Source organism: Chanodichthys erythropterus, chromosome 16, assembly GCF_024489055.1.
Source record: "Chanodichthys erythropterus isolate Z2021 chromosome 16, ASM2448905v1, whole genome shotgun sequence".
NCBI classification, from domain to species: Eukaryota; Metazoa; Chordata; class Actinopteri; order Cypriniformes; family Xenocyprididae; genus Chanodichthys; species Chanodichthys erythropterus.
In genome coordinates this window covers 19047353-19066318 of record NC_090236.1, presented here as the reverse complement: position 1 = coordinate 19066318, position 18966 = coordinate 19047353, and the positions used below count along the sequence as shown (strand labels likewise).

General features: G+C 36.1%; 2 protein-coding genes across 7 annotated transcripts; one reads left to right on the top strand and one right to left on the bottom strand.

Annotated features, from left to right (window-relative positions):
* Positions 1-1327: 1327 nt before the first annotated feature.
* On the bottom strand, positions 1328-9392 carry extl2 (exostosin-like glycosyltransferase 2). The gene is made up of 5 exons (XM_067361939.1): positions 9338-9392; positions 8134-8561; positions 5403-5473; positions 5164-5279; positions 1328-3250 (listed from the first exon to the last, which is right to left on the bottom strand). Exons 1-5 carry the CDS (start codon positions 9340-9342, stop codon positions 2857-2859), a joined length of 1014 nt encoding a protein of 337 aa, XP_067218040.1. The 5' UTR covers positions 9343-9392; the 3' UTR covers positions 1328-2856.
* Positions 5734-18929, top strand: zgc:110366 (uncharacterized protein LOC550476 homolog). Of its 6 annotated transcripts, none has more exons than XM_067361941.1 (8): positions 5810-5854; positions 10129-10243; positions 12521-12769; positions 12865-12966; positions 13990-14081; positions 16324-16506; positions 16751-16810; positions 18209-18929. In XM_067361941.1, exons 2-8 carry the CDS (start codon positions 10156-10158, stop codon positions 18308-18310), a joined length of 876 nt encoding a protein of 291 aa, XP_067218042.1. In that variant the 5' UTR covers positions 5810-5854; positions 10129-10155; the 3' UTR covers positions 18311-18929. The 6 variants fall into 6 exon arrangements, 4 of the variants coding, with proteins under 4 accessions (XP_067218044.1, XP_067218042.1, XP_067218043.1 ...); XR_010891842.1 differs by lacking the exon at positions 5810-5854 and adding an exon at positions 16629-16652 and having other exon boundaries at positions 9885-10243; positions 18209-18259; XR_010891844.1 differs by lacking the exons at positions 5810-5854; positions 18209-18929 and adding exons at positions 16629-16652; positions 17204-17234 and having other exon boundaries at positions 9885-10243.
* Positions 18930-18966: the final 37 nt, after the last annotated feature.

Sequence of the window (18966 nt, the reverse complement as noted above, 5' to 3'; positions counted from 1 at the left end):
GAAACCCTCTCCTCCACTCTGAGCCACCCAAGACTTGAGAAATGGTCAGGATGAAGATGAGTTCTAGGGTGTAATTTAAGGATCACTCTGATTAGTTTATTTTGACAGATCTGTAGCTTGTCTTTAAGATCTTTAGTAGTGTCTGTGTACCAAGATGTACAGGCATAGTCAAGATGGCATTGAACAAGCGCATCAGCCAGTATTTTTAATGTTTTACTATCTAAGAGGCTGGATATTCTTATCAGGAACTTATTCCTTTAGCTTACCTTTAAGATAATTTTTCGAGCCATAAGCTCCACTGACAGTTTGTTATCTAATATACAGCCCAAGTAAGTAACTGCTTCCTTGGCTGTAATTTCAACAATACCTACGACTACCCTAAAACCAATAGCCTTTTTCAGTTTATCTCTGGACCCAAAAAGAATTGACTCTGTTTTCCCAAGGTGGATAGACAACTTGTTGTCTGTTAGCCAGACACTGAGGTTAAGGAGTTCTGAACTAAGCAGCCTTTCAACCTCTGATTTGTCTTTATGAGAGACTAGAATAGCTGAGTCATCTGCAAATAAAAACAAATTACAGTTTATAGCTGACGACATATAATAGAAAAAAAGAGGACCCAAAATACTCCCCTGGGGAACTCCGCAAGTTAATTTAAGTGGTGAGGACAAGGACCTTCCACATCTACCACCTGTTCTCTGCCCACCAGGTATGACCTCACCCACTGAAGAGATGCAGGAGAAAATCCTAGGGCTTTTAGTTTATTCAAAAGGACATCATCAAAGGCCTTTTGAAGGTCTATTAACACCATGCCACAATAATTCCCCTTTTCTACCTCTTTCCTTATAAAGTCTGTAAGATAAAGCAGACAGGTATCAGTGGAAAACCTGATTGGAAGTCAAATAAAAGGCTGTGTTCTGCTAAATAACTGTCTATTTGCTCATAAATGAGCCTTTCCACAATTTTTGATATTGAACACAAGATAGATAGAGGGCGAAAATTTCCAGGGCCCCTTTTTATATAAAGGTATCACTCTTGCCACCTTAAAATTACTGGGGAAATGATTTTTTTTTTTTTTTTTTTTTTTTTTTTTAAATAGATACATTAATAAGATCTGGCAGGGATGTTGTCAAACCCAGTAGCCTTGGAAAGATTTAGGCCTATTAGTCTGAAGGGGAAAGAAAGAGACAATCCAAAGTGGACCAGACCCAATATAAACAGTCTTTTTTAAATATTTTGATCTATTTTCACGTGTCATCATGGACATTGCATATAAGTAATATTATCCTGGATTTCCTTCCAAGGAAGCACAATGAACAGACTGGTTGTAATCTGCTTTATCTGCTTCCGAACACATGCTATCAAAAGTGAAAGTTAATTCATCAAACAGTTCAGTTATATGTTTAATTTCTGGATTTGTACAGACTTTTAGTAACATAACGTGTTGGCATGCAGACACAGACGAAGAGGAGTAACTTTCCAGTACAAGGTTTAATAACAGAATCCAAACTGACAGGGATACGGAAACTGAAATGAGACGGACCAAGAACAATAGAAAGGCAGGAACTTAAGTGCAGATAACAAGGAAATTAACAATACACAGCTGATAAACACACTCTACAAAATGATGGGTTAAAAGCAACCCAAGCTCGGTAAAATATGGACAAACTCAGCAGGTTGGGTTAAAAGGCACCTATTATGCCCTCTTTCACATGATGTAATATAAGTCTCTGGTCTGGTCAAGTTTCAGCTTAAAATACCCCACAAATGTGCCCCTATTTAACCCAGCAGTTTTTAGAGTGCATGAACGCATAATGACGCTGACCTTACAGACTGATGAGTGCCAAGAACTAAGAACAAACAAACACAGGAGCCAATGAAAATCAAACAGAGTCCAAAACAAACAAACATGAGACACTTTTAAAGGGTGTAAACATTGTTACACATTGTTGAGGGGAATTATCACACTTTTCCTTTCACTTTGAGCCTTTCCCCCCATGTGAGATAAGACTTTAATTACAGGATTCTGCTCAGAAAAAATCAGCTTTGTTCTCAGGAAATATTTCATGGCATGGCAGTTATATTTTGGCTCCATTTACAGCAATCACTGCGAACATGCACGTCTTCTGTTGTTTATACATATAGCACTGTTTTCCATGTAACCACTTTCAAATAAATTATTTTATATTGTTGGTTCTATTAGTTTATATTGATATGCTATCTCTCTCTCTCTTTTTACTTTCATAAACAATTTTGGTACTGTATACTTGATGTCCAATGAAAATCTGGATCCTGAAGCAAAACCAGTGTGCAGTGTGAAGATGTAAACCAATATGATACTGACATTCCATCCATCCATCCATCCTGTAATAAGATGAATCTATGAATCTTCAAATCTTCAGCAAACCATCTACATTACACTATGTTGGTAAAGGCACACATTTTATCCTGTATTGCTGGAGGCACTAATAGAAAAGTTTAGCAATATAAGCACATGAATGTTGTTATTTGGTTTGTTTGCTGGTCTGTTTCTATGGCAGCTTGTTTCCTCCAGGGAATAAAAAACAAAAAAGGATAATTGCAACTTTTTTAATTTTACAATTCTTACTCCCCCCCAAAAATTAAGTATCTAAGCCTAAATTTATATAAATGTAAAAGCTTCAAGACCTGAGAATGTAGAAATGTTACCATTGCAAAAATCCATCAAACCTGGCAAAAGGTTTGCAAGTTGGACAAACTCATGTTTTAGGTGAGATGTGCACTTCCAAGGGTCTAAAATTGCCAGGCATGACATTTGTCCAAAAAGATGACCTAATATCTCATAATTGAGATTGCACCTGTCTCTCAAATGTGCTGACATCATATCCTGCTCTTGTGATTAGCATAGCTGGGAAAGCCGAACTGTGAGATCATGATGTTGGAGTGGCTGAGCGGCATTTCCCCGTAGATCTGGGTCAGCTTGTTGAGGCAGTAAGAGCGCTGCAGCATGTGCTCCGCTCTGTGCCACATGCCCACATACCCGCTGCTGGCTTCCTTCTCCAAATTACGCATATCTACAGGCTTCACGAACACCCCAGAGGGGCGCTTCAGTCCGGACACCAGTGAGAGTTGATGTGCCACAGCAAAGTTCATGGCGATGTCGTCACAGTTCTGGGTTTCGTCCACCAGAGTGTGCACTTCACCTGGCTGATCTTGGAACAGTTTCAGAAAGCGCCGATGGAAGAAGGCCGCACCCACTAGGATCATTGAATAGCTAACGGAAAGATAAAATGGCATTTATTCGTTTGTTTTATGAGGTTGTGACTTTTATGCTGAACAAATTTGCATTTTATTTCAGCTTTTTTTTTATTCAGTTAACATCAAAAATACATCTTAAAACACATGTACCGAGTTCTTAGAAATGTGTTCTTTGTATTCTTTCATGTTGGTTTTAAATCGTTTTGTAAACCTTTATACAATTTTCAAGAGAAGTTTCAATTGGATGTCTTATTTTCCAAGGTAAATCATATTTCTGAATACATTATCAACTCGTAAATATTAAGTTCTTGAGTACTTCGTTATGAATAACTTAAAGGGTTAGCTCACACAAAAATGAAAATCCGCTTCATGAAGCTGCTGAGCTTTATGAATCTTGTGTTTCGAATTAGTGATTCGGATCTCCTACCAAACGGCTATACTGCCGAAATAACGTGACTTTGGCGCACTGATTCACTTATTCGATTCGTAAAGCTCATTTGTGAAGCAGTGTTTTGAAATCGGCCCATCACTATATTGTTGAAAAGTCTTTATTTTGTTTTTTTGGAGCACAAAAAGTATTCTTGTCACTTTATGATGTTAAGATAGAACCAGTGTACTCACATGAACTGTTTCAAATATGTTTTTAGTACCTTTATGGACCTTGAGAGTTTGAATGACTTTGCTTTCAATAGAGGCCTCACTGAGCCATTGGATTTCAACAACATCTTAATTTGTGTTCTGAAGATGAATGAAGGTCTTACAGGTACAGAATGACATGAGAGTGAGTAATAAATGACAACAAGCCAAGTTATCCCAGAAATGGCAGTTGACATTGTGCACCAATTTCATAATTCATTTGTGATCCTTAGCCCATACTCTCACCCATACAGTTATAGTTTATTGTATTGTTATCATTTTCGTTTGTTTTGTAACATTTTGTAATATTTTTTTCCAACAGCCCAAGCATACATACAGGCTTATAGAATGCAGCATAAAATTAATAAGGGGGGAAAAAAAAAAAAAAACTGTAAATAATAAATCAGCTCCATAGTGGATTCCAAGGGTTTAGGATGTTCCATTTAAAAACATTGCAAATGTTCTGCCAGTAGTGGGCTCTCGTGCAACATAAGCAATGACGTACATCCCAATGAACAAGATGGAGGGAAGGGAATAAAAAAATAATCATTTCAAACGCATCCTCAAAGCACAGCTGTCAATCATGACATTACACCCCATTTTATAGCATTAAATAACTAAATAAAACCAAACTTTATTCACCCAAAAATGAATTTACTCACCCTCAGGTTATTCCAAACCTGTATAAATTTCAAAATAAACCTGTATAAATAAACAAAGGAAGATATTTTGAAGAATATGGGTAACTGAACAGTTCTGGGGCATCATTGACTGCCATAGTATTTATTTTCCTACTATGGAAGTCAATGGTGCACCAAAGTGGCCTGGTTACAAACTTTCTTTAAAATATCTTCCTTTGTGTTCAACAGAACAAAGAAATTTATGCAGGTTTGAAACAACTTGAGGGTGAGTAAATGATGACAGAATTGTCATTTTTGGGTTAACTATCCCTTTAATGGAAAACAAACACGAACATATGTCTGCGTGATAAGAACTACCTAAAATTACAGAAAAGAATGTATTTGAAGTGTAATTGAATTTTTTAGTTTGGCTCGTGTCCCATTCTAATACATGGAGAGGGCGGGGTTTATGACCTATATTGCAGCCAACCACCAGGGGGCAATGCTTTGCCATGCTGGCAAAAGGAAACTTGTTTCAGATTCAGAGTGAAGAAATTTATACATTTTTTCCTAATGTGTTTCAATGAATCAAGCACAATAAGTCCAGACACAGATGAAGTTTCGTATAGACTTTTGCATTAACTTGGAAATGCAGCAATTTTCCCAGTCTCACCTGTCACCTCCACCTTTGTCTGGATCCTGAAGCTCAAAGCTGCCATAGCTGTACACTCCAGATGCTGTGGTCACATGCTTCCGTGGAACAAATCCCACAATCTGATCCGGGAATTGCTACAACAAAATTTGAAGTGATAACAAGTTAGGGTATGTGTCTCAGATCAAGACACAGATCAAGTTTCCTAGAATTGCTTTCAGAAAATATCTCCACTGAATGTCAATAACACAACACATTACCTTCCAGACAGAAAATGCAAAGCTGATATCGGGAACACTGACCAATGTGTCATCGTCTAGCATCAAAACAGCTGCCCAGGTGAAAGAGAGTGTCGGTCAGTGCAATGTCACAGACAAGAGCACATTAAATACAGTCGTAATGAATCTTAAAGGTGCCCAAGAATGCTTTTTCACAAGATGTAATATAAGTCTGAGGTGTCTCCTGAATGTGTCTGTGAAGTTTCAGCTCAAAATACCCCATAGATTTTTTTAAATTAATATTTTTAACTGCCTATTTTGGGGCATCATTAACTATACATTGATTTTGGCAGCGCCGCCCCTTTAAATGGCGTGCTTCCTGACACACGAGCTCTCAACTATATTACAGTGCAAAGTTCACACAGCTAATATAACCCTCAAATGGATCTTTACAAGATGTTCGTCATTCATGCTGTATGCATGCTTCGAATTATGTGAGTAAAGTATTTATTTTGATGTTTACGTTTGATTCTGAATGAGTTTGAGGCTATGTTCTGTGGCTAACGGCTAATGCTACACTGTTGAAGAGATTTACAAAGAATGAAGTTGTGTTTATGCATTATACAGACTGCAAGTGTTTAAAAATGAAAATAGCGACGGCTCTTATCTCCATGAATACAGTAAGAAACGATAGTAACTTTAACCTCATTTAACGGTACATTAGCAACATACTAATGAAACATTAAGAAAGACAATTTACAAATATCACTAAAAATATCATGCTATCATGGATCATGTAGGTTATTATTGCTCCATCTGCCATTTTTCGCTGTTGTTCTTGCTTACCTTGTCTGTGCACAGATCCAGACGTTAATACTGCCTTTCCTTGTCTAATGCCTTGAACATGGGCTGGCATATATGCAAATATTGGGGTCATACATATTAATGATCCTAACTGTTACATAACAGTCGGTGTTATGTTGAGATCCGCGTGTTTTCCGGAAGTCTTTTAAACAAATGAGATTTATATAAGAAGGAGGAAGCAATGGGGTTTGAAACTCAATGTATGTCTTTTCCATGTACTGAACTCTTGTTATTTAACTATGCCAATATAAATTCAATTTTTGATTCTAGGGCACCTTTAAATCTTTCATGCCTTAAAGGGACAGTTCACCCAAAAATGACAATTCTTTCATCATTTATTCAACAACCATCATGTTGTTTAAAACTTGTATGATTGACTGACTTCTGGGAAAACAATATTTTTTTTTTTAGCATTGTTATTTTGTCCATTTAATGTAAGTCAATGGTCACAAAATCGGTTTGGAGTAACATGAGTGGGAAGTAAATAATGATAGAATTGTATCAGTTTATCCCTATCCATTCAAAATAACTTTTCTTCATCTACTCTAATGTTGTTTTAAACTTATATTAGACACAAAAATTAAATATGATTTTTGTCCTATCTATTAACTATTATATATTAACTATCTATTAAAACACTGTACATTAAAATGCAATTCATACATACCATCACTACCTCTATGATGAGCAAGTTTTTAATTTCCGAATTAACATTTGTTTTGATAATTTTGTGGGACATAAAGTAAAAACGGTACAAATAAAATAATAAAAAAAAAAAGGAAATCAAAGGATTTCTTAGGGTGGACCCTCACTGACCCTCATGACTGTGTCAAGGTCAAGTCTCTTAAAATATCAGATGATTTGACCTGTTTATGACAAGGCAAAATTAGTTCAGGTTCTAAAATGTGACTTCCCTAAAATCTTAATGGTATTTAGGAATGAATAATTCATGATATTTGTAAGAATAATAACAACAACAACAACACTAATAATAATAGTAATTTAATACAAAAATATTTATGTATTAAAAATATATTAAATAATGTAATACATTTTTTTTTTTGCATGTTTATAACTTTTTATTCAGGGTGACATTGTGTACTTTCAGAAATGTTTATTAATTTGCAGTGTCCCTGTTAAAGGCTGATATTGCTAGGAACTATACTCTCATTCAGGCGTAATAATCAAGGAACTTTGCTGCTGTATCATGGCTGCAGCAGTGCAATGATATTATGCAGCGCCTGTGAGCCCCTGCTTGCACAGGGAATGTGCCCTGCAACCATGGAGACGTTTGTGAGAGACGCTGTGTAATATCATTGCGCCTGCTGCAGCCATGATACGGCAGCAAAGTTCCTTGATTATTACACCTGAATGAGAGTATAGTTCCTAGCCATATCAGCCTAGAAAATCACAACTTTTTATTTTCCGCCGGTCTTAGTACACGATGTAACTACAGAAGAGTCAAGTTTTAAATAGGAAAAATATCAAAACTCTTTGGTCATTTTTAAGCGCAATGCTAACGGTCTAATCAGATTCAATGAACTATGCTAAGCTATGCTAAAAGTGGTACCGCCAGAACCGGAGATCGGCTGAATGGATTAGAAAACGGTAAAACTCAACTGTTTAACTCTAGGGGAGTTGGAAAATGAGCCTATTTTCAAAAAAAGTGAAGTGTTCCTTTAAATAAACAAATGAATAATAATAATAATAATAATAATAATTGTACACTCATGTGTTTTAATCTACATTATAAAATACGTTTTCTTTTTCTTTTTTTATCATGGGCAGTCTTATGTCACTGACCCATGAACCTAAATGGGAAAAAAAAAAAAAAGTCATGGTTGTGTAACATTGTTGGGTCAACTATTGGGCAGGTCACCTCTCCTTCATGTGAGAATCACACACCTACCGTCAGTCTTGATCTCAGGGTGCGGCTGCAGTCGATTGCGCATTCTGTTGACGCTCTGCTCTTTGAAGAAGACGGGCACAGGGTGTGGGCCGAGGGCATCCCATAGTTTCCTGGGCGGTGGCTCGCCAGGGTTATTCCACACTATGATGATGCACTGCAGGTTAGGCACAGCCTGATAATGATTGAGGAGTCTGAGGAGTATATCGGTGCGGTTGTACGTTTGCATGATTATAGTAAAACTGTCCCCTGGGTCTGGGAGGGTAAATGAGGTATTGGATCTACGGCGGAGCTGTTGGAGAATGCTGCTGTCTTCATTGTTAGGCAATAAAAATGTCAGAGAGACTCCAGCCAGAAGCAGCAAAACAATAGAGCTGATGATAAAGTGCGTCCGCACGCGGCCCAACAATCTGCAGCAGCACCAATGAATCCTGATGACAGAAAAAGATAAGAGGTTTAATGAGAAGAGCTTTCATATTGCTGCAACCCTGTATGAGTTCATTTTTTGGTGGAACACAAAAAATGTAGACTTCTTTCAAAAACATTACAAAAAAAAAAAAAAAAAAAAATCTCAAACATCTTACCCACTCACCCAAATACACATGTTTTCAATAGAATAAAGAAATAGGGAAAGTCATGAAGTTTTGGAGTGAAGTAAATAAATGAATAGTGAAGTAAAGTAAATAAGTGACATATTTGTTTAACTATCCTTTCAAACATGCGTTACACTTTTCCACACTGACCATGGCAGTATTTACAGAACTATCAATGCCTGGTGCATATTGGTGGAACTTAATAAAGGGGGAAACATTTATATTAAATGTAGATAACACTGAGAAAACGTACTGATATATCAACTCTATGAAGGTTTTATTCACAAAAGTTTCAGAGACATTAGTAGTAGCGGTTTAATGTACACATAAAGGTCCATATCGAGCAAACACAGTGTATGCTAAGTTGCTAACTATATGATAATGTTAATTGTAACCTTTTATGTGTGCCAACAGTTTTACTGAATTATTATAAAAACATTGTGAGACTGTTAAATATTGTGTCTGTTAAATACTCAAAAACAACAGAAAACAGTGTAATTACGTTAAGACTGAAAGAGACTGCATGCGACGTATTATCACATGCCATGTAGCAAATAAACATATCAGAAATATAAACATATTTGCATCTTGCAATAAAACAACGCAAAAAATACCTCATTGCATTCCCATTATAAGTCAAGACTCCAGAAGGAAGTTTACTTGCTCGCGCATGCGCACTGAGTTTCTTATAGTGAATTGGTGTCCGACTCCTTTCGGTGAATCGGTTCATTAGAAAGAACCGGTACAAAACATGATTCAGCGGTTCTTTACGTCACCATATGGTTTCTGCCACGCGTTGGCCACAAAAAGTTAAGGGTGAAGATCAGTGGCTTTTTATCAGTCTACTATTTTTCGACGAGATTTTATTAATATGGGTGTTTATTATAATTCCATGTCTCCCGGTTCACGTTTCATTTAGAAACTAATATTATTACTTAATAATAATAATGATAATGTAATTATTATTATTACTTTTATTATTAAATATTATTATTATTATATTATTACAAATACTCATCAGTTATCGGCTAATTACGAACCTTTTCTTGGTTCAATGATTCAGAGAGTCGAACATGGCCCCAATCCACTCGACCACTGATTCACACAAATGAATCAAAAGAATCGTTTCATTCGGTTCATTACAAGATTAGACTCAACAGAACGATTTCGTTCACTGCACTCGTTTCTTTAAAGTAGAGATAAGTTTGATACTGGTACATACTTTGAGGAAGTTTACATGTTTCAATGCTGTGTCCCCATTTTATAGGCGTCGTCGCAAAGCAACTTTACAGAGACATTAGAGAAACGCTAGTGTTTTTACCTGCAGAGAGCGGTAGTGAGTGAGCTGCATTATTGAAACGGAGCTTCTTCACTGATTACACATCGAATCGTTTTGTGTCCATAGGAGAGCACATGAGCTGCAGGCTAAAATATGATGAAAATTCCCAGCAGCTGCACTACGCGGTCCTGCCCTACGGTTAAGTTGTCGAATGGACTGAACATTCCCATTCTGGGTTTAGGTGAGAACAAGAGCATTTATGACATCCGAATGCATCAATAAATGAAAAAGAGTGTTTCTACTCTGCTTGTTTATCTGACTGAGCGGCGCGCGCGCCAGCTGACTCGGTCATAATTTCGGCTTTCATAGGTCAAGTCAAGACAATTCCCCTTTATAGCGATTTATACAATACAAATAATTGCAATGCAGCCTTACAGTGATAAACAGGAAAATAACGATTCAATGATGCATGAGATGGAAAAATTGAAATTATGACATAAAAAGTTGAAATTGTGACATATTACTATATTATAATGTCATATATTTTGTATATATGACATTAATAATTATCATAATTATGACAGTCCGAATTTCGATTTTTTGTTGAATTATTTTTCTGTAGTCTTGACTTGGTATGTTTACGGCTACTAAGTTTTTCATAATTTCGACTTCATCTCATAGTTTCAACTTTTTATGTCATAATGACATAAACATTCATAATTGACATTCCTACAGTTGTTCCTACAGTTGTACATGTCCCCATGAAACACTGCATATTTTACATACAATTTTAATCAACTTTCATTCCACATGGTTGTCCATGCATATATGTTCCCTAATTAACACAAAATCATAATGATTAGTAACTAAGAATAATAAGAAAAAACTTTTTGAAGCACTTGACAGGCAAATTCCCATGTCCCCAAATAATTTTCTCAACTTCACTTTGATATATCTCTAAATGATCAATTTTAGAATTAGTATATACATTTACTTATTATCTTTGGCAAAAAAAAAAAAAATAATAATAATTATTGTGTTACATTTTTAAAAATAATTTAAATAATTTTCCCCTCAAACTTCAGTCCACCCTGTTACAGTGGTGCTATTTGTCCTAAATCACATGACTTGCTAGAAGTGACCTAATTTCTTGGAGGGAAAGCAACTCCAAGAACAAAGTAAGAATCAGTCATAAATCTTTATCTCTTTTACTTATTTTTAGAAGATTTATATAATAACATAACATAGCATTTCTCAATGGGAGCGTTCGGAGAACATTGGGGACGCTGGAAGTAATATTTTCAAAAGGGCGGAGTTGAAGTGTTTTTTTTTGTTTTGTTTTTTCGGGAACGTTTGTTAAAGGTGAGTTTATGTCAAAGATTTATTTTTGTTACTACTTGCAAAAGAAAATGGTTTGCAACATTTTGCAACACCGTTACCAGAGCATCCTTGGACACATTATTTCAAATCCATTTGTCCTGTTGTTGGTAGTGCATCCTAAGGGACCTAGATAATGGGTTGGGTGGCCAAAAACACTTAGAAACCCTGCCATAAAACATAACATGTCCACCCTGTTATTTTAATTTATACTGGGCATGAAAATGTTTCTTTTAGATACATTTTCAATAGATTTTATAAATCTGTTAAAGTTCTAAATGGTAATATTCTGCTAGCATGTTGTTCTTTCCCAGCTAGTAAAGCCTTTATTAGCTGAAAACATCCACCCTGTTACATACCGCATTGTAAATATGTCATGTAACAGGGTGGACAAATGCCATAGAATGTGAAATTTGAAATATTTGGTCAGCATTCTTATGTTATACTAGCCTGAGCTTGACATGTTTTTATGATAAACAGTAGAGCTACAAGATTAAAATGGAGCAAATCACATTTTGAAAGTAATTGGTGCAAATAATGATTGTATCATTTATTTTGTTACACCATAGTGACAGGTGATACATTAAAAAAAGTAATTGTCGATGAAGGATTAATTCAAGAGATTCGTTAAAAAACTCAGATTTATCCAGTAATGAAACAAGTATTTATGGGTGAGTCATTGAATCATACATTCAAACCAATTTTTAAAAAATAAGCATTTTTAAATAGACTTCAGCAATTACCTTTTTGTCAGAACCTCTAGTAAATTACTTTTAGTTGTCTTTTCAGAATTGTGGGAAAATCATGATCTTTATTTGAAACAAAAAAAAAAAAAAATCGTGATTCTCATTTGTCCAGAGTCTAGTAGACAGACATTTTCTTACTCTGACAAGACTAAAAAATAATTGAATTTTAAAAATGTTCTCAACAAAAATGCTCAGTCCAAAATCCACCAAACTGTAGGAATGACCAAGGAATGTTTTGATAGTGTGTGGTTATAGATGAAAAGACAACAAAATTGGCAACATGTACCTTTACCAGTAATGAATTGGGTATATTTTATCAGTGTCAAATTTCTTTATTTTCAATTCACATAGAAAAGTGTAACAGTTTTGATTTATTGTCTGCTCTCGTTCATCAGGGACATCTCATGATGGAGGCTACAGTCATGAAGCGGTGCTTTATGCTCTACAGGAGTGCGGCATAAGACATATAGACACAGCCAAGCGTTATGGCTGTGAAGAGGCTTTGGGGAAAGCTGTGGCTGAAAGTGCTGTACCACGAGACGAGCTCTGGCTCACCACCAAACTATGGCCTGGAGATTACGGCTACCAGAGCACCAAACAAGCCTGCCGCGCCTCGTGTGCCAGGCTGGGGGTGGATTATTTAGGTAAAAACTGTGTCACTCGGACCTAAAATGTTAGATATCTTTGTAAACAGCCATTGACTGTCTTGTAATGGCTTTCGAAACATCTTCTTTTACAGACCTGTATCTAATGCACTGGCCTGACTGCATGGTTCCAGGTCTCTCCAGTCGTGAGGTTCTAGCGGAGACGTGGAGAGCTCTGGAGGACATTTATGATGAAGGTTCATGCTCTTTTAGGCACATTCTACTCTTTAGAAATGCAGACATCCCACCCTGCACACACCTATTTCCTGTAGATGGCATAACACCCCATCCCCCCATTATATTAAAAAATATATATATTATATTAAAGGGTTAGTTCACCCAAAAATGAAAATAATGTCATTTATTACTCACCCTCATGCCGTTCCACACCCGTAAGACCTTTGTTGATCTTCGAAACACAAATTAAGATATTTTTGATGAAGTCTGACAGCTCAGTGAGGTCTCCATTGCCAGCAATGTCACCAAACTTCTCAAGATCCAGAAAGGTACTCAAAACATACAGGCCATCACTAGACATTGTTGAAAAGTCGTTATTTTGTTTTTTTGGCACGCAAAAAGTGTTCTTATCACTTCATAACATTGGTTGAACCACTGTACTCACATGAACTGTTTTAAATATGTTTTGAGTATCTTTCTGGATCTTGAGAAGTTCGGTGACATTGCTGGCAATGGAGGCCTCACTGAACCATCAGATTTCATCAAAAATATCTTCATTTGTGTTCTTAAGATTAACGAAGGTCTTACAGGTGTAGAACGACATGAGGGTGAGTAATAAATGACATGATTTTCATTTTTGGGTGAACTAACCCTTTAATTCACGTAAGCTGCCTATCACAGGTCCGTTCATTCAGTAGCATTTGTGCGCCGAAAGTGAAAGTGATGTAGTTGAGTGACAAAAAAAGAGCCGGGTCTCCACAAAGTCAGAACTCAAATGGTCACAGGAGATGCATTTGATTCATTGATAATACTAGCTGTAATGGTAATGCATCTTGGGTAACCACATGTGATGGGTTCACTGACAAGTTGAAAACAGGCTTTCTCTCTTGCTTGCTCGATTTCTGGGATATTGTATATAATTTGCGGGCGTCAGGGAGCCGCTATCAATATGCGGGAGAGACCCAGACGTTTTCAGTAGTGGTGGGATGTCTGGAAATGATAGTAACTCAGACAGTTTGTAGATAATGTCCTTGTTGTTTCAGGTTTGTGTCGTGCCATTGGAGTGAGTAACTTTCTCATCCGTCACTTGAACGAGTTGAAGGACCATGGTGGAATTGTGCCTCATGTTAACCAGGTATGACACGACACTTTTGACTCAACTCTTAAAATTTAAAAATGAAAACAGCATCAGCTGATGATGATAATAAACTTTGTTTAGAAAGCATGAAGTGCAAAAAAAGCAACTGAGATTGTTACAAATAAAATAGGACATCTCAAAAACAACTGTACACCTTTAAAAAACATGAAAATGTGTTGGGACCTCTTTTAGCTTTACAGTGCTCAGTGTAAATGAGTACACCCCATTTGAAAAGTAACATTTTAAACAATTTCTCAATGAACACAAAAACAATTTCCAAAATGTTGACAAGAAGTTTTATATAACATCTGTTTGACTTATAACATGAAAGTAAGGTTAATAATATAACTTAGAGAACAAAATTTTCAGTTTTACTCAAATTAGGGTGATGCAAAAATGAGTACACCCCACTGAAAGTCTCTGGAGCAAAGCTCAATTTTAGACTACAAATGTCTAATTTAACAACAATTCAACCACAGGCGAGTCTAATTATTCATTACACATTGTGTCCAGCAGACAATTGACTAGAAAAGGGTGTTAAAACCCCTTCCCATTTCATGCTGTCAGCAATGGCACCACATGGAAGAGAAATGTCACAAGACCTGAGAAAGAAAATAATTTCTTTACACCAGAAAGGTGAAGGCTACAAGAAGATCAGCAAAGCTTTACTTATCAGTCAGAATACTGTAGCAAAAGTGGTACAAAAATTGAAAAAAGTTAGAACTGCAACCATCTCACAGAGACGTCCAGGTCGTCCACAGAAGTCAACACCTCGACAGGAGCGTTTTCTGATGAGAAGGGTTGAAGAAAGTCAACATGCAAGTTCACTGCAGTTATCTAAAGAAGTAGAAAGCCAAACTCAGTGACTATTTCCCATGACACAATACGGCGTACACTGCAGAGGAATGGCATGCATGGGTGGCGTCCACAAAAGAAGCCTCTCCTAAAGCCCAGCCACAGAAAAGCCCACCTAGAGTTAGCCAGGGCCCATGCTGACAAAGACTACTGGGACTCTGGAGTGATGAGACTAAGATAAATGCTTTTGGAACTGATGGCGTCGCAAAGGTGATGAATAACAAAGGAAAATGTATGGTGCCTACAGTGAAACATGGTGGTGGCATTGTCCATATGTGGGGCTGCTGGTGTCGGGGAGCTGCATTTCATTGATGGCATCATGAATTCACAGATGTACTGCTCTATACTGAAAGAGAAGATGCTACCATCACTCCGTGCCCTTGGTTGTCGTGCACTTTTCTAACATGACAATGATCCTAAACACATTTCTGAAGAAGAACAGGGTGAAAGTGATTCAGTGGCTCCTGATCTGAACCCAATCGAACACCTATGGGGAATTCTGAAGAGACAAGTTGAGCATCACTCTCCATCCAGCATCCAGTGTCTAAAAGCGGTCATTCTTGAAGAATGAAAAAAGATAGATGTTGCAAAATGTCGCCAACTTCTTCATATCATTCCTTGAAGACTTGGTGCTGTCATTAAAAATCATGGAGGCCATACAAAGTGCTAAATGTAATAGTTTTTGTTGTGGGGTGTACTCATTTTTGCATCAACCTAATTTGAGTAAAACTGAAAATGTTGTTCTCTAAGTTATATTATTAACCTTACTTTCATGTTATAAGTTAAACAGATGTTATATTAAACTTAATCTTGTCAACATTTTCCAAATTGTTTTTGTGTTCATTTAGATACTGTTTAAAATGTTACTTTTCAAAGGGGGTGTACTCATTTAAGCTGAGCACTGTATGTATAAACAATTGTGCAGTTTATAATATAATGATTATCTTTATTCTCAATGATAACACCAAACAATATATGTTAATTTTCTTAAGAGCTTTAATTCACTCAGGCCTGGTTTCACAGACAATTAGTTCAATTAGGGTATATAAGTAGCTTTTATAAACGTACCCTAGGAAAAAAAAAACATTACTGCTGTGCATCTTGAGACAAAACAATGGCACTGATATATTTTAAGATATGTCAGTGCAAGTTGCTTTCAGTTAAAACAGCTCAAACATGCATTTTAGTCTAGGACTAGCTTAAGCCTTGTCTGTGAAACCGGGGTTCAGTATTAACTTTCAAAACTTCCATATACTTCAATAAAGTTTATATAATAATAATAAAAAAACACTTTTTAATTATATTGAAGAAACACATACAATTTAATTTAATGCATAATTTTTTGGATTAATTGTGGTGAATCATGTCACTGGTTTACCTGCAGGTGGAGTTTCATCCCTTTCAGCAGCCCCTGGAGCTGGTTGAATATTGCCGGAATGAGGATATCGTTTTTGAAGGCTACTGTCCTTTGGCCAAAGGTCAAGCCCTCACTCACCCAGCAATCATGGAGCTCGCCCATAAATACGGCCGCAGCGCTTCACAAATATGCATCCGCTGGAGTATTCAGGTACAGTTTGCTTTTCAGTAGATCCTCAGGTGCAGTTTATAGGGATAGATCAACCACAATGTAGACTGTAACATTGAGACAATTTAGTTTCGTAATATTTGTGAAACATCTGTCTGTTACAGTAATGCAATGATCATCTTCCAACTGTGAGTTTCCAGAATGTCATGCAAATGTAATGCAGAAGCAGCCATTATAATGTTTTTCATTAATTTAGTCCTACATTGTTATTTCTTTATTTTTTCAGAATGGAGTTGTCACAATTCCAAAGTCCACCAAACCAGACAGGATCCATGAAAACTGCCAAGTAAGTTTGAAACTGGATCTTAAAAGCTGCAATTTTCAGGCAAAAGAAGAAAAATAATAATAATGTTATACAAAATTATAGCAAACTTTAAAGTCATTAGCTGAAATAAGACATTTAATGCCTTGCAATATGCAATGCATCATAAATTATGTTGCACAACTAGCAATTAATTCGATTAAAAAAAACAGAGAAAGTAATACTAAAAATTTATGATAACTAGTTGTACCAATTAACATAGTTAGGGCTACAGTCTACTAAGCTGTGAATTATGCATAATACACTGTTCTCTTTGAATACATTTTACCAGTTTGTACTGTATCATAATTGAAACATTAAAAATTTCTCTTTGAGATCATCCTTTTTAAACCACACTCATAATGTTGTGCTGCGCAGGTGTTTGGGTTCAGGTTGGATGATTCAGACATGGCAGCTCTGAGTTTGTTGCATGATGGGAGACATGTGAGCTGGGACCCAACTCATGTGGAATGACCAAATCTCCAAGAAAACCACCTTTTCAGGTGAGCTTGTAAAACAGTGAGAGGCTCAATCAGTCTAGTTTGTGATGTACAAATAACTGACCAAAATGGTATTATATCTGAAAGTAATTATGTAAAGTACGAAGGATGATCTCAAAGATAGTTTGTGTATAGGTTAAAGGGTTAGTTCACCCAAAAATGAAAATGTCACTTATTACTCACCCTCATGTCTTTCTACACCGTAAGACCTCTTCAAAACACAAATTAAGATATTTTTGATAAAATCCGATGGCTCAGTGAGGCCTCTATAGAACATATTTGAATCAGTTCATGTGGGTTCAGTGGTTCTATCTTAATATTATAAAAGCGACAAGAATACTTTTTGTGCGGCAAAAAAACTGAATAACTTTTCAACATTATATAGTGATGGGCCGATTTCAAAACACTGCTTCATGAAGCTTCTGAGCTTTACGAATCGAATCAGTGGATCGGAAGCTCAGAAGCTTCATGAAGCAGTTTTTTTTAAATCGGCCCATCACTATATATTGTTGAAAAGACGTTATTTTGGGGGTTTTTTGGTGCACAAAGTATTCTTGTCACTTTATGATATTAAGATAGAACCACTGAACTCACATGAACTGTTTTAAATGTTTTTAGTACCTTTATGGATCTTGACAGTTTCAATTGCTTTGCTCTCAATAGAGGTCTCACTGAGCCATTGGATTTCATCAACAATATCTTAATTTGTGTTCTGAAGATGAACAAAGGTCTTTACGGGTGTAGAACAATATGAGGGTGAGTAATAAATTACATTATTTTCATTTTTGGGTGAACTAACCCTTTAAGTTACAGGTTAGAGCTTAGGATTTTTTTTTTTTTTTTAATTTACCGGTTTTTTAATTTAGCCTCAATTACTTCACAGGTATTTGGATTCACACTAACAGAAGACGACATGGGCCAAATTAGTGGTTTGCACACCAATCAGAAGCTGATTCATCTCACTCATCCAATCTGGAAAGGATAACCTGGCAATCAAAATTCAAGAGGTTTGTTTTTAGGATACTGTCAGGTCTTGATCTCAATGTAAAAGGAGAGGTCATTTGTGAAAGTGATGAATTCAAAGCAGTCAGTGATTTGAATGCTGCTGTAATGTGTGCCTTTTTAAATGACAAAGCAAATGTGGTATTCACGTTGAAGAACTATTATTTGTACAATGGTCTAAATATTTATAGTAACATTAATAGGGGACGTACATAATTTTTTTTTTTTTTTTAAACAGTCATTACCTGTGCCATATAAATTTATAACCATCCAAAGCACCCATGCTGTATTACTAAAACTACAAAAATAATACTACTACTTAATACACTTCTAGACATGGACAAACATTTTTTTAATGATGTAAAACTAGTTGAACAAGCAAGAGGAGTTGATATTGAAGTCTACTCATTCTCACTGTATTATTATCAGTTATGGCAGCTGCATGTTTTGCTCTCCCCTATTGATTTCTATTATGCTGAAATCAAATTGTTGGTTGAATCAAACACCACTTTAGCAATTTTTTATATTTCTAATTCTATTCTAAACTGATAGATTTGTGAAATTGTTAAAAATAAGAATAAAGTGTTGATCTGTGTTTGAGTTTCTCTGAAGCTACAGTGTTGGGACTGAAAAAAAAAA

Bases quoted from the DNA above. Each gene is read 5' to 3' on its own strand.
- zgc:110366 (XM_067361941.1), top strand. From the start codon at position 10,156: ATGATGAAAATTCCCAGCAGCTGCACTACGCGGTCCTGCCCTACGGTT. The intron at 12,967-13,989 runs GTTCATGCTCTT...TTGTTGTTTCAG, and splicing joins GGAGGACATTTATGATGAAG to GTTTGTGTCGTGCCATTGGA. The intron at 16,811-18,208 runs GTAAGTTTGAAA...ATTACTTCACAG, and splicing joins GGATCCATGAAAACTGCCAA to GTATTTGGATTCACACTAAC.
- extl2 (XM_067361939.1), bottom strand. The intron at 5,474-8,133 runs GTAGGTGTGTGA...TCACCTGGGCAG, and splicing joins CCCTGAGATCAAGACTGACG to CTGTTTTGATGCTAGACGAT. The intron at 5,280-5,402 runs GTAATGTGTTGT...ATTTTGTTGTAG, and splicing joins TTGCATTTTCTGTCTGGAAG to CAATTCCCGGATCAGATTGT.